The sequence below is a fragment of the Rhincodon typus genome, chromosome 2, assembly GCF_021869965.1.
Source record: "Rhincodon typus isolate 14 chromosome 2, sRhiTyp1.1, whole genome shotgun sequence".
Classification (NCBI taxonomy): Eukaryota; Metazoa; Chordata; class Chondrichthyes; order Orectolobiformes; family Rhincodontidae; genus Rhincodon; species Rhincodon typus.
The window spans coordinates 39,526,190-39,539,882 of NC_063333.1; the positions used below are offsets into that span (position 1 = coordinate 39,526,190).

Consider the following 13,693-nt stretch of genomic DNA (forward strand, 5'->3'; position numbering starts at 1 on the left):
TTTTTTTTCTTACCTTCTCCTCATTTTCTCTCCTTTAATTCTATGATTACCTTTTCCCCTTCCCCTTACTGGACAACTCTTTTTTTTCTCAATTTTACATTTACCTCTAACTGGGGTGATGAATAGACTTTGTCTTGGCCCTCTGTGCAAAGTCATGGAAAATCAAATAAAAATGGTCACCAATTAGAAGCTACATTTCTGAAAATCACTGCATTAAGAAAAACTGCATTATTCGCAACACGTGTTTCCATAAAAATCCATGCAAATGTTCAGGTCACGTACCAGAAATATCTAACAAGTTGGATGCAAGAATAAAGTTAATATAAAACACCAAAATATGAAAACAGAATATACTTTAATGTTTCTTTCCTCATATCCTCAAGTTGGAACTGTTGTAGACAACGAAGGAGGTTACCTCAGAGTACAAGGGGATCTTGGTCAGATGGGCCAATAGGCTGACAAGTGGCAGATGGAACTTACTTTAGATAAATGTGAGGTGCTGCATTTTGGAAAGACAAATCAGGGCAGGACTTGTACACTTAACAGTAAGGTCCTGGGGAGTGTTGCTGAACAAAGAGACCTTGGAGTGCAAATTCATAGCTCCTTGAAAGTAGAGTCACAGGTAGATAGGACAGTGAAGGTGGTGCTTGGTACGCTTGCCTTTATTGGTCAGTGCATTAAGTACAGGAGTTGGGAGGTCACGTTGCGGCTGTACGGGACATTAGTTAGGCCATGTTTGGATTACTGTGTGTAGTTCTGGCCTCCCTGCTGTAGGAAGGATGTTGTGCAACTTGGGAGGGTTCAGAAGAGATTTACAAGGATGTTGCCAGGGTTGGAGGGTTTGAGCCAAAGGGAGAGACTGAATAGGCTCGGGCTATTTTCCTTGGAGCGTTGGAGGCTGAGGGGTGACCTTATAGAGATTTATAAAATGAGGGGCACGGAAAGGGTGAATAGACAAGATCTTTTCCTGGGTGTACGGGAGTCCAAAACTAGAGGGCATAATGTGAGAGGGGAAAGACTTAAAAAGGGACCCAAGGGACAACTTTTTCACACAGAGGGTGGTACGTGTCTGGAACCAGCTGCCAGAGGAAATTGTGCAGGCTAGTACAATAACAACATTTAAAAGGCATTTGGATGCGTATATGAACAGGAAGGATTTAGAGCAATTTGGGTAAAATGCTGGCAAAAGGGACGAGATTAATTTAGGCTATCTGGTCAGCATGGACAAGTTGGACCAAAGGGTCTGCTTCCATGCTATACATCTCTATGACTCTATGTACAAGATTTGTCTATCTGGAGGTGGAAGTCTGTTGATCTTCATCTGACTCATCTGCAGCTCTGGCAGGTTGATGTTCATCAGATTATTCTTATGCTGCTTTGGTGGTGAAGGACTGAGCATCTTTGGGGACAGTTTTTTAGAGAAGTTATACAGCCTTAAATGAGTTGCTTACTTCTTTTTCTCTCTGCACATTTCCCAATAGCATTGAATAGCATCCTTCTTGCCAACTTACACCTCTGTTCTCCGTGCTCTTTAACTATTTCCTACAGCAACCTGGGAAATGCTTTTGTGGTTTCAGCATCAGTTTGGGCTGCTTCACAAGGCAGCTTAATATTATGCAGCATAGTTTTCTTAAAATGTTCAAACCATCCATGGAAATGTTTCACATCAAGATCATTTGATTTCTCTTTCAAGTCCTTTTACAGGCTTCTATTTTTCTCCAGTATTACATACAAAACAAGCAGTACATTTCCTTAATTTTGATGTTAATCCAAAATGCTAAAAGTCTTTCCAAATCCTCCTTTACCTGAGGACATGCATGAACTATTTGACTTGCAATTAACGGTGTTAGAGTTTTGTTGCTCACTTTAGTTTATTTGCATTATATTGAAATGTATGTAAAACCAAAGCAATGAGACTTAAAGCTTTTTGAATATCCATATTTTGCTCATCATGCTTGAATCTGGACAGCATGACTAATTTACCCCTTAGCAAAATGGATTTCCTGCTTTTCTTAGCTGCAATTCCTTCGCTCTCACAGCTAGTGCGCTTAGGGGCCTTGCTCCATGGAAATGTCATTCAGGCAGGCAACAGCCGAGATAAACTAAATGAACAGGAACTTGCCCAATTTATTGTATTCATTCCTCCATGCTACTGGGAGTCAGGTAAGAACTTTGTTATTGTGAATCAAATGCCTACTATTTAAAAGCTATGTTATGGAGAAACCATGTTAATTGAAATCACTTTTTTTGAGGACTACCTGTAGTTAAAAATTTTATGTTTGCAGGTACTACCTGCCACTACAAGGCTAGATTTTCCAATTTGTAGTTGAAGTTTGGTGCTTAGAGTCAGAGAGTCATAGAAATCTACAGCACACTAAAATCTACAGCCCTTTATGCCCATACTGACTAATTAACACAAGTATCCTATGAACCTTCTTAACCACTATCCACCTGTCCTGATACTTTAACTGTGTTGAAGATAGTAATTTCTACCATGAATTATTTCATGCAATTACATGCTTCTCACCTCATTATTTGTACAAGGGTGGCACAGTGGCACAGTGGTTTGCATTGCTGCTTAACAGCACCAGGGACCCAGGTTTGATTCCACCCTTAGGTGACTGTCTGCCCATGTTTGCGTGGGTTTCCCCCAGATGTTCCAGTTTCCTCTCACAATCCAGGCTAGGTTGATTAGCCATGGTAATTGTGGTGATACAGGGGTAGTGTCAAGGGATGGGTCACTTTTCAGAGTGTCATTGCAGACTTGCTGGGCCGAATTGACTGTGTTTACTCTTTGGGGATTCTAAGAGATGTTGCATGAATAGCTCAGTGAATTAAATGGGATGCACGAGCGTAAAGTTCTCATCTCTGGTGGAACTTTCTAGGGTCATAGATTCTTGTGTCATATTCAAAGGCCAGCTGAGCACCCTTAGCTCACTGCAAACTAAGAGGTCCCTCTCAGCCTGTGGTGGACGTCCCATCAACACTGAAAATGCCACCAAAATAATGTAAACTTGCTTCACTTTAGTAACAGGTATTGCTGAATGGAGTAGGGGGCAAAAAATAGGTGGACCTTGGTGTGTGTGTTCACCGGTCCCTTAATTTTGTGGACAAGTAGATAAGTGGTTAAGAAGGCATATTGGAATCTTGCCTTCATTAGCTGAAACATCAAGTTTAAAAGCAAGGAGGTAATGCTGAAACTGTATTAAATGTCGATTAGGCCACTGCCAGAGTATTCTGTACAATTTTGGAATCCACATTATAGGAGGAATATAATTACACTGGAGAGTGTGCAGAGGGGATTTACCCAGATGTTTTTTTTGTACTGGAGAGCTTTAATTATGTAGTCAGACTAGATAGACTGGGGTTGTTTTCTTTGGAGTAGAGGAGACTGAGGGGAGATATGATTAAAGTGAATAAAATTATAAGGGATACAGACAGAATAGACAGGAAAGAATGTTTACACTTGGTGGAGAGATCAATGACCTGGGCATAGACTGAAGGTAAGGGACAGGAGGTTTACAGGGGATGTGAGAAAAAAATAACTCAGAGGGTGGTGGGAATCTGGAATTGACTGTAAGCGTGGTAGAGGCAGAAACCCTCAAAAGTTTAAGAAGTGCAATTGCAATGCCAAGGCATATAAGGATATGGGCCAAGTGCTGGAAAATAGGATTAGAAGTGTTATGTTGTTGTTTTCAATTGGAACAGGCTCATGTGCTGAAGGGCATTTTTCTGTGCTGTAGACCTCTATGACTCTATAATTTTATAAATTTAATTCTGCAACTTCACAGATATTTCAGCAAGTGACATAGTCTGCAAGCCTCAGCATCACATGCAGAATGTATCCTGAAGGGTTTGCAGCTATCTCATACGTTCAAAGTACTAACCCTCCCAGGGTGCTGGTATTCCTACATACTAACTGAGGAAGGTTCATCACTTAACAGGGTTATACATGTTCACAAAGTGCTCCTGGACCGATTACCATTACACACAATCTTTCTCTTTATCTCACTGCAGGAACGGCTGCTCCACAACTGCGCAGAGTAGGCTAAAACTTGCAGACGGTGCCGGACATCAAGAGCTTCACCCCACTTTGGGGAGTGGACTGTAAAGCTGGCCAGGGAAAGTCAAGATCATTCTTGATATAGTGGGAAGACCAGAATGCCCAGGAACCCAGTAAACAACATGACTGTCTGACCTTCTCAGATGTGTACAAAGACAAACACATTGGTCTTCATTAGCTTCACTAATTATTTCTCATGTCTTCTGCAGATACCCACTAATACACAATGCAAGTGGCTACAGCCTCCACCAACCCAGAAACAATCAAATTGGTGAGTACTCTAACCAGATCATACTTGAGGATGCTACTCACTGCTGTGGCTCTGGCATGTGAATGCTTAGCTGCCTCCGTGGAAAAGGTGGCAGTCACCTTGGAGGTACAGATCCAACAGAATACTCAATGAATGCTGAATACATGCTCAGACCATCACTCCGTCACTCTCGCCACAAGCACTCAGCAAGGGAGGGCCAAGGCGCATCAACCTCACTCCAGGTGCCCCTTCCTTTAGAGGGGATAGTGAGGGAGCAGGACTTACAGGCATGCTGGGAGCTTCTTCTCAGGACACTTCAGAGCAACCCACTACGTCTACCTCTCCTCTACCATTGGCCCTATTGCCTGTAGCAGCTGAGGCCAGGGAGGATCTGGCTGTATTTATGCAGGACACACTCAGCAGGCTGTGGCTGTCGAGACCCACAGCATTGACAAGATGCCCACCAAAGTCTTCAAAATCACCAGGCAGCTGTGGTATTGGTTCTGCAGGTAGACATTACTTCTCAAGGACATATCCATAGCATAGGTGTTCAATCAATGTATACATATAATCTACACTTTTGTAAATCTATATTTACTTGCACTGTTTCAGTGCCTGGTATACTAGTATTATACCAGTATATGCTGAGGGTTACCAGATGTGAAAGGTGTGGAGCATTGTCTGTCATCGAAAGGATGCTGCTTTTCAATTGCTACACCTTGGTACCTCTCTCATAATCAACCAAGTAAGTGAGAGCACTCAGTTGTAAGGAAACGACACATCTATTAGTTGGGGTTTGGAGTCGAGGCATTATAGATTACTGTAGAGGACGGTGATGTTAACAATAAGGTTTAATGGCAGAACCACAGCCAGGGACATTCAATTGCTGCACCCTGCAAACACCTTGTGGGAGTGATGGTGGAACCTTCATGTACTTTCCAGCTTTAGGAGGGAAAAGTCTATCCCATGTTTAGGATTCTAAAAGTCATGCTAGAAAATCTAAGGGTATGAAGTTGGTAGCGGTCATGTCATATGTCAATCTCTCACAGGTTTGGAGTAGAATGAAATGAACTGCTCAAAACCTTGTGGTCACCAATAGAGAAATCATTGTCAGTGAAGAAGTTCACATACTGGAAGGGTACTCTGCAGCAGTGCAGGGATGCTGACAGTGTAAAGCACATAGAGTAGTCTCATTTCTGAAGAAGGGTCCCGACCTGAAATGTCAACTTTCCTGCTCCTCTGATGCTGACTAGCCTGCTGTGCTCCTCCAGCTCCACACTGTGTTATCTAGAGTAGTCTCAAGTTGTGAACAACTTATAGTCTTCACCAGGGAGTGGTCTTTCCCATGTGACTCGCATGTCTTTGATGCAAGGACCATTTTAGTGCAACCATCCAGAAGCACAGAGTCACAGGAGTGCTCACTGTCGTTCACAACAAAGTTGGGAATGCAGTTTAGCGATGATAGAATTGAAGAAGTAAAACCAGAGTAAAAATAAAAGTAACCATTTGATTGCATAGATAAAACAAATAAAAATTGATTACAATCACTGAGGACTATTGAATTCAGCAATCAAACAACTAACATCCAACTGTGTAAATGAAAGTATAACTTACAAAAAATGACTCTAGTCAGCTTAGTCACCCTGGAAATAGGTTGCTATAAGGTTGCCCCGGCCTCTTTGGATTGGTGGTCTCCTTATCTTACTGATGGTTATCCTGGCTCATTTGAGGATTCTCGCTCTCACCTTCCTCCTCAGAGGTTTTCCCAAATTGCACCCTCATACATTCTCTGTTTGGTCCCTGGGATTGTGGTGGATACAGCATACAACTGAGATGCAGAGCACTCTGCCTTGGGTATTTTGTATCACACTGCCTAGTCCAGGCATGAGAACCTCATTTTCAAAAGACCTTACATCTGTCCTGCAATGGTCCTAGTTGAACCATGGGCAGCATTGTATCTCTTCTCAATGCCAGTCTGAGGATTTCTTAAATGTATCATCACCAAGGTGTGGAGTGGGTATCCCTTGTCACCCAGCAACCATCCTTCTTTAGAGATTAATAGATTTCTGATTACTAGTGGCTATGGTGAGTATAGTTGTGTGAGTAAAAGGCATTGAAGTGTTCGATCAGCCACGTTTGTATTGCATGGTGGGACAGGTTGAATGGGCTGAATGGCCTGTTTCTGTTCCAATATTCTACTCATCAAGAACTTTTCAAAGAGGCTGGCACCTCTGAAAGATCCAGAATGTGAAAGCAATGGTAGCTCCCTGGATATCTAAGGCTTAATTGCATTATCTGGCTGTTACAATCACAATGATTTGTATGTTAAGGAAGTGGATTGCTTTTATATTGACAAGACTGCTGGTTCATGTTGGGGGACTCTGATTGCTATGTGTGCTATAATTGCACGCTGAACCTACAGGAAACTAATGCTAGTTAAGAATCCTAGTGCCTTAGCTACCTGTCTCCCTGCATTAAAGAGGAAACATGTGAATTGGTGGGGCTCTTGCAAAGTGATTTCATGATTACACTTACTAGCTGACACCTGTGAAATTCCACAGAGATCTATGGTAGCTCCCTGAAATGATCTGCTGGCATAGAAGTTAGGTGCAGCTTTTACCTTTAGGGCTACTTGGATGGAATTGCCAGGTCTTCATACTGTCGCTGGCATGGCATAAGACAATGGGTCAGGACTTCTCAGGGCATCGTTGTCTACACTGGCTGTCACTAACCAGACGAAAGCTGCATCAAAGCCTGGAGATCTGTTTAATCTGTTTCACCTGAGCACTCTCTTTCAATGTGGTGGGCTTTTCCTGCTCCTTGACTCTCTCTATAAGACTACATTGCTGCTGGTGGCTGCTCCTATTGCTGTCTTAGGAGCCTTCACTGGCAGTATCTTCAGAGCTGTGGAACATAAGAAGTGCGGCAGGGTTGATGTGCATTATGGTCCTTTCGCTTTCAGGAAGTCTGTGAGAACAGTTAAGTGAAAGAACAGAGTCCCTTCAATAGGATGTTTCAATCCTGATATCCTTTCGCATGAAGCTCCAGGTAATGCCTTCAGAGAGGTTAATCTTGCTCCAACCATTGCGAGCTCCATGTGATTTTGTATTTATATGTGGTTTAAAAAGAGAACTCTTTACCACCAACATCAAAGGTTTATGGAGATATCTACTACTACTGGATTACCCTTCAGTGTAGCATTCCTTCCTATGCATAACAGTCATCCTGAAATAATTTAAGTTAGCCAAAAAGTATCAAAGTGGCCTTTGCATGATGCAGCCAAGGAGCTTGTGGGAAGGAGCTATGCTCTCTCCTCCAACTCTATCACACCAGACCTCTCCTAGCACCCTTCGTCTTGTATGTGAGGATATGGTAGCCATAATATCACATCTTGCAGTCCTAATCACTGCCTGCCATTACTAATGGGGAAGATGGCATTTTTCATGCTCCATTGACGTTTGTAGCCCTGACAGATCACAAGAGGTCAATCAAGTCACAGCATACTTTCACTTGTTATTTCATGAAATCAGGCAACAGACGGATGGGATGACCAATGTAGGCATGCTGCTCAAGTCAGAATTGGGAGCAGATGTTTAACATTGAATAACCACTGGACTTTTCATTTCTGGAGTAGACCTTCAGTTGGCCACTTCTTCCAACCATCAATTCCTCTCCCTTTCAGAAAAATAAAACAGTTACTTTCTCATCATACTTTGGATGCAGCCTTGTCAAAATCAAAAATGCATCGCGCAGTTCATTTTCAGAACAATATGGTGAACATCAGAGTTTGTGTTCGCTGCAGTCAGTTGCAGGCTTCCCTATGACACGATATCTCTCCTATTCTGTACCTCCATCACTGTTTCGCAACTCCCACAATGATTCTTCACCCTACCCCTTTTACATTACTATAGTAGGTGGCCCCTTTAAGAGATAATTTCTGACCTGCTAGTCTATTCAGGAATGGAGTGGAGGAATCTGCTTGAGGCGTGTGGGGACTGGCCTAGCAGCTGAATCAGGGGAGGAGGTATGTAAAGACACTGTAATGTACTCGGTAAATAAGTGTTATTAGTCATAGTAAATTGTTGTGATGTAAAAATTAACCAGCAGAACCAAGAAATTACCATTAATGTCCCCATTTTATACCCACAGCCCGTCATGAGCGTGCTGTCCATGTCTTTGCCTTTCCCGTATCCTCTCCATATTGAAACAAGTCAACCTTAGTTTCTTTGACGAATCCTTTGAATTTGTACTTCCTTATCATACCAGACCCAACCCTATCACATTCAATTATTTCCTATGACATTAATCATTCCCTCAGCTGTACAATACAACCAATACAATCTAGTGACTTTAGCTGCGTGCAGACTTGACAATGCCATGGATAAACCACACAAATCTCTCGGCTTATGGCAGAACCAGTCCCTGATTGACCATGGTCCATCTCCTGGGCTGAATTTATAAGAAATTCCTGACCCAATAACCAGTAATGCCTGATCTGATTTTGTTTGACTTCCAGAACTGATCATGACCCAATCCATGGACTGAAATGTTGCTGATTACTCAGGTTTTGTTGGACAAACTGTCTGACTGACTGCAGCCAACCCCTGAAACAGGATTGGGCCAGTCCCTGGACTGACTGTGCTGGTGCTCCCTCACCCTTACTCCACAAACCATACATCCCCTTTCCTGTTCATGGCTACTGTCTTCATTCACATGCATTGTATTTGCCATGTACACTGCAGGCCAAGCGCCACCTCGGACGTTGACATCACACTGTACAGCCACAAGTTGCTGCCTTGCTTTCTACAATAAGCCTTCCATCAAAAACACAAGCAGCTGTTTGCTTTCTCCATCAAGCTGCCACCTAGCAACACAAGCTGCTATCTTAGCTTGCACACTAAACTGTCACTCAGACACAAGCTGCGGCATTGCCATTCTTCAGTTGGGTTCTGGGATGGTTCACATATTCTGACAACAACTGCAGTTGTAGAGCTTACAGTGAAAAGACCCATTGGGGTAGCACGCTGGAAATCCAGTGTTGGAAATTCCTGGAGTCTTCACAATGGTTAAAGATTTTTAAAAATATACAAAATTCCCCAATTTACTTTTTTTTTTGACCCAGGTTTACAGAAAGCATGGACCAGGCTTCTGTACTTAACAAAAAATATTATTTATTGCAAATAAATAATCTCTAGCTACAGGTAAATGGTTATATACCATCAGCATATACCAATACTAATTAAAACTCTTGTCCCCTTATAAATTCCTCCATAGACAGACACACAGACGCATGCACAAAATATAGGTTCTGGATGGAGTGAAATCTTTGAATAAAGAGTTCAGTGAATCTTTTTCAAAAAGGTTGCTGAGATGTTTCTTTTTGTTTTTGTGCTGCTCAGAACATTGCTTCTCTGTTGTCCTTTTCCAAATGCTTCCACTGGTTTGCAAGAGGCACAGGATGGCTGGTTCACTTATAAAAGAAGTCTCTGACTTATCAATTAAAAGTCACAACTTAGAGCAACTGCTGAAACAAAGATAAACTGGTTTTCTTAGACAATGAAGGAAGAGCTCCTAGCTGGAGACCTGATGGCTTCTCTGTATCTTATTCCCAGCCTCAAGCTGTTAAGTTACCGGAGAACCAATCACATGGTTGTCGGCAGACAGAAGATCTTTGTCATCAATGACTGGTCACTAGTCCACAAACCAAACATCTTTTTGTTGCTAAACAAAGCTCTATTTGTGTGCAACCCTTTGATCCCAGTTCATCTGCAAACATTGCTGTAATCCACAGCCATACAAAACAGTGTTCACAATGAGTATCAAAATTACTTGCTTTCAAACTGTGCAGCAATCCTTGGTTTTACAAACAATTCTTTTTTCATTTCAGTCCACAATTTAAAAAACACAAAAATAAAAAGATACAATCTTTACAACAGCGAAAGTGAAGATAACCAATATTTACACTTGGGAAAAAAAGCAAAGAACCTACCTGGACTGGAGTCACAAGTATGCACTTTCTATAAGCAGTGGAGTATCTCAAATGGTCAGAAATTAATTGGGAAGGCGAAGTTAAATCCACTGAGTTATGACATTAATGAAATGCAAATGTATGTATAGTAGGGCAACTCTCCTACTGAGGATACAGCACATTATTGCTAAAATTTATCTCAATAGTAAAAATATGATTTTTAGATTCTCAATTGATTAAGTCATCATGCCCACCATTATTCTCATCTCCTCTGGGAGCAAAAAATTGTGCCTTAAATTTCTATGCCCAAATTATAATGCCAACAGTCTGTGTCAGTTGTAATTGCACCCTCTGCCAATGGAGGTGCTGCAGTCAGACTGGTGGTGGCTCAGAGAGTCAGAGTTGTTTGGCAACATGCACTTTTACATGCAGGAGATATGGTCAATGATGTTAGAAGATCTAACTTTATTTGCATCACATGGCTAACCAGGAATTTGTCCTGCTCTTACAGCCTGGCATTGATGTGTGTTGGAAGGATTTGTAGGTTCATACTCAATCTGCTTGGCCATTTTATGAATGCAACTAGTACTGCTAGAGGGAGTTATAATTACAATATACCAAGTTTACAAAATGGGCATCTATTATAAGTTAAGACATATCATTTTAGAATAGAAATATAAAAGTAAGGAATGCGTGTATGATTTTCAAATAAGAACTGAATTATGCCTGACGGCCCCACTCCAATTATAATTGTCCTCTGACTCCACATCAATCAAAAGCTATGCCCTTTTAGTCACAAGGTTATGGATTCAGATCCCACTCCAGTCATTTAAGTAAAATAATTTAGGCTGACACCTTAGTTCAAGATCAAGGGAGTGCTGACTCTTGGAAGTACCGTCCTCTGACAGGGGTGTGAAACAGAGGCCACTATTCAAAGAAAAGCAAAGAAGTTTCAACTATGGCCTGCACAATACTTGCCTCAATTAATATAATTACATCAATTATTTGGTCCTTTTCTCACTGCTACTTGCGGAACTCTGTTAAGTGCAAACTGGCTTTGGCACTTCACTACATTACAACAGTGACTACACTTCAAAACCTAACTGGCTGTAAAGCACTTTGCAACATCTTGAAATTGTGAAAGACACAGTATAAATGCAATTTCTTATTCTTTTTGTTTCATTGTACAATCAGTTAAGCATCATAGAACATACAATTGAGTTATTTGTAATTTCTAAAATTTATCATGCACACTAAAGATGAACACATCTTTCAGCTTCTAGTAAATACAACATTCCATTCATGTTAATGGGTCAATGGATTTTTGATATAAATGCAGTGTATTTCTTACCTTACTATACTGTCCAACAACATGTTTAAGGACATTGGGAGGAGCATCATGTAGTAGTGGATCGAGAGCTGGCAGAAATGTGCATTTCTGCAGGATATTTTTCAGGGCCTTTTTAGCCTGTTGAAGTGGAAGACCATAGTGAAGTTGTAAAGCATCTGCTGAAAACAATGTTTGGAATTTGCAACACATCACGTCCTACATTCCTGCGATCGAAACATCAGACTGCCTGAGTGTTTGCAGTTGGCTCAGTTATAGATCTCTGAAGTGAGGCACTGCTTGTTTGGTCAGACATGGTCGGCAATGATTTTAAGTACAGCATTAAGCCAAATCAAAGCTACTAACAAACTGTAAATAAAATTCAATGTTTGAATTGGTATAAATCCAGTTTACATTTCAACACAATATTACACAAAATATGATCTAAATCATCCAATTAATACAGAAAAGGTTAAAGCAAGCAAATAAGAAATCAATGCCATTTAAAGTTGCTCTGATGAAGGAATTTCAGCATCACTATAGTTCACCTATTTTTGATAGTAATTTATCTTTACCGTTGTTAAATAGATTATTAGATAAATGTTTATTCCAGATAAAATTGGCATCACAATTTCAGATGAGCACTAAACTTATTTAGTTTTCCATTTGTGAACAACTTGGGAAGTACATATTATTGTGCCAATATCAATCTGTAGGAACTAGAATAGTTGGGCATGCAGTAGACCTGCAATTAATTTAAGTGGCAGCTCATGTTGCACTACTGAACCTCAGACCAGACAGGCATTGTACCTTAAAGGATGATTAGATGGCATCATAACATGTGACATTCCAGTATAAAAGTACCTGTCTTACCTTCAGTACCTGTAAAAGTAGTAGCCTGCTTGCAGCTTCTGTCTTTGCTTTATGTAATCAGTGAGCGCAGGACCCAGGCCATGTGGAACTCCGAGTTGAATCATATGTTTTTTTGGCCAAATCCACGTTGTGTCATGGTTTTTGGAGCGATTTTCACCACAAGGCATACTGAGGTCTCTCACCATATCTTACCACTGCATTTATTAACTACCTCTGCCCCTAACTCTCAAATCTAACTCCAGCCCCATCTTGCCACTGTCTTGTATCAATGCCATCTTGAAAAGGCCACTATACATCTAGATGAGCAGTAGCATTCTGAAGATGAACTGCTCAGTGATGGACAGAACATGAACATGTCAAAGAAGACAGTGATTTGGAGGCCCTGTTGGTTAGGGTGGTGCAAAGGAGAAGAGTCCTCTTCGTGGAGGACTGGCAGAGGAGGCCACATCAACAGTCCCTAGCAGCTATTCCAAAGTCGCCTTCTGGGTCAGTGCCATTTCCATGATGTAGAGGAATGTTCAGAAATCAATGACATTGTCTGTTATGCAAGGTAAGTGCCATACTTCTCTCTGCCTCAGCTACTGCACCCATCTCCCACAAGGCTCATACTCTGCCATTCCCACTATTGCCTGCAACATCGTCCCTCACTCACTCTTACCTACACTAACCTCTCACACTACTAATCCTGTATACTCATCGTGCCATCTGTGGAAAGCATAAAAGATGGAGTGAGAAGCTCCCAATATGGAGATGGGCATCTCCAGACTTCTTGTCCAATTCTGCCTCACCATAGTCCACATCACTCAGACTTCTATAAGATTCCACCCTCTGAAATCATAAATCACAGGATCATAACATACAGAAGAGGTCCATAGGCCCATTGAGTCTGTACCACCAAAGATACACTATTACCTACACTAGTCACACTTTCACACACTAGGTCCATAGCCTTGAATGTTTTAGCACGTCAAGTGTTCATCCAGATTGTGAGGTTACCTGCTTCAACTAACAGGCTGTGCATTCCAGAGCCCCACCACCCTCTGGGTGAAAACATTTTTCCTTAAATCCCCTCTAAACTTCCTACTTTTCACTTTAAAAGTGCTTTTCACCTTTTGACTAAGTGTAACAGCTGCTTTCTATCCATCCTGTCTATGCCACTCATAATCTTATACACCTCAATCAGATCCCTCTTCTCTGCTCTAAAGAAAACAA

General features: G+C 41.4%; 1 protein-coding gene across 3 annotated transcripts in view; it reads right to left on the bottom strand.

Annotated features, from left to right (window-relative positions):
* Window positions 1–13,693, bottom strand: part of spag6 (sperm associated antigen 6) — a 161,421-nt gene that overhangs the window by 30,626 nt on the left and 117,102 nt on the right. For all 3 annotated transcript variants that reach the window (XM_048617961.1, XM_048617967.1, XM_048617952.1), the window contains exon 9: window positions 11,633–11,749. In XM_048617961.1, coding sequence (XP_048473918.1) covers window positions 11,633–11,749 — 117 coding nt within the window. The remainder of the gene's footprint in view (window positions 1–11,632; window positions 11,750–13,693) is intronic.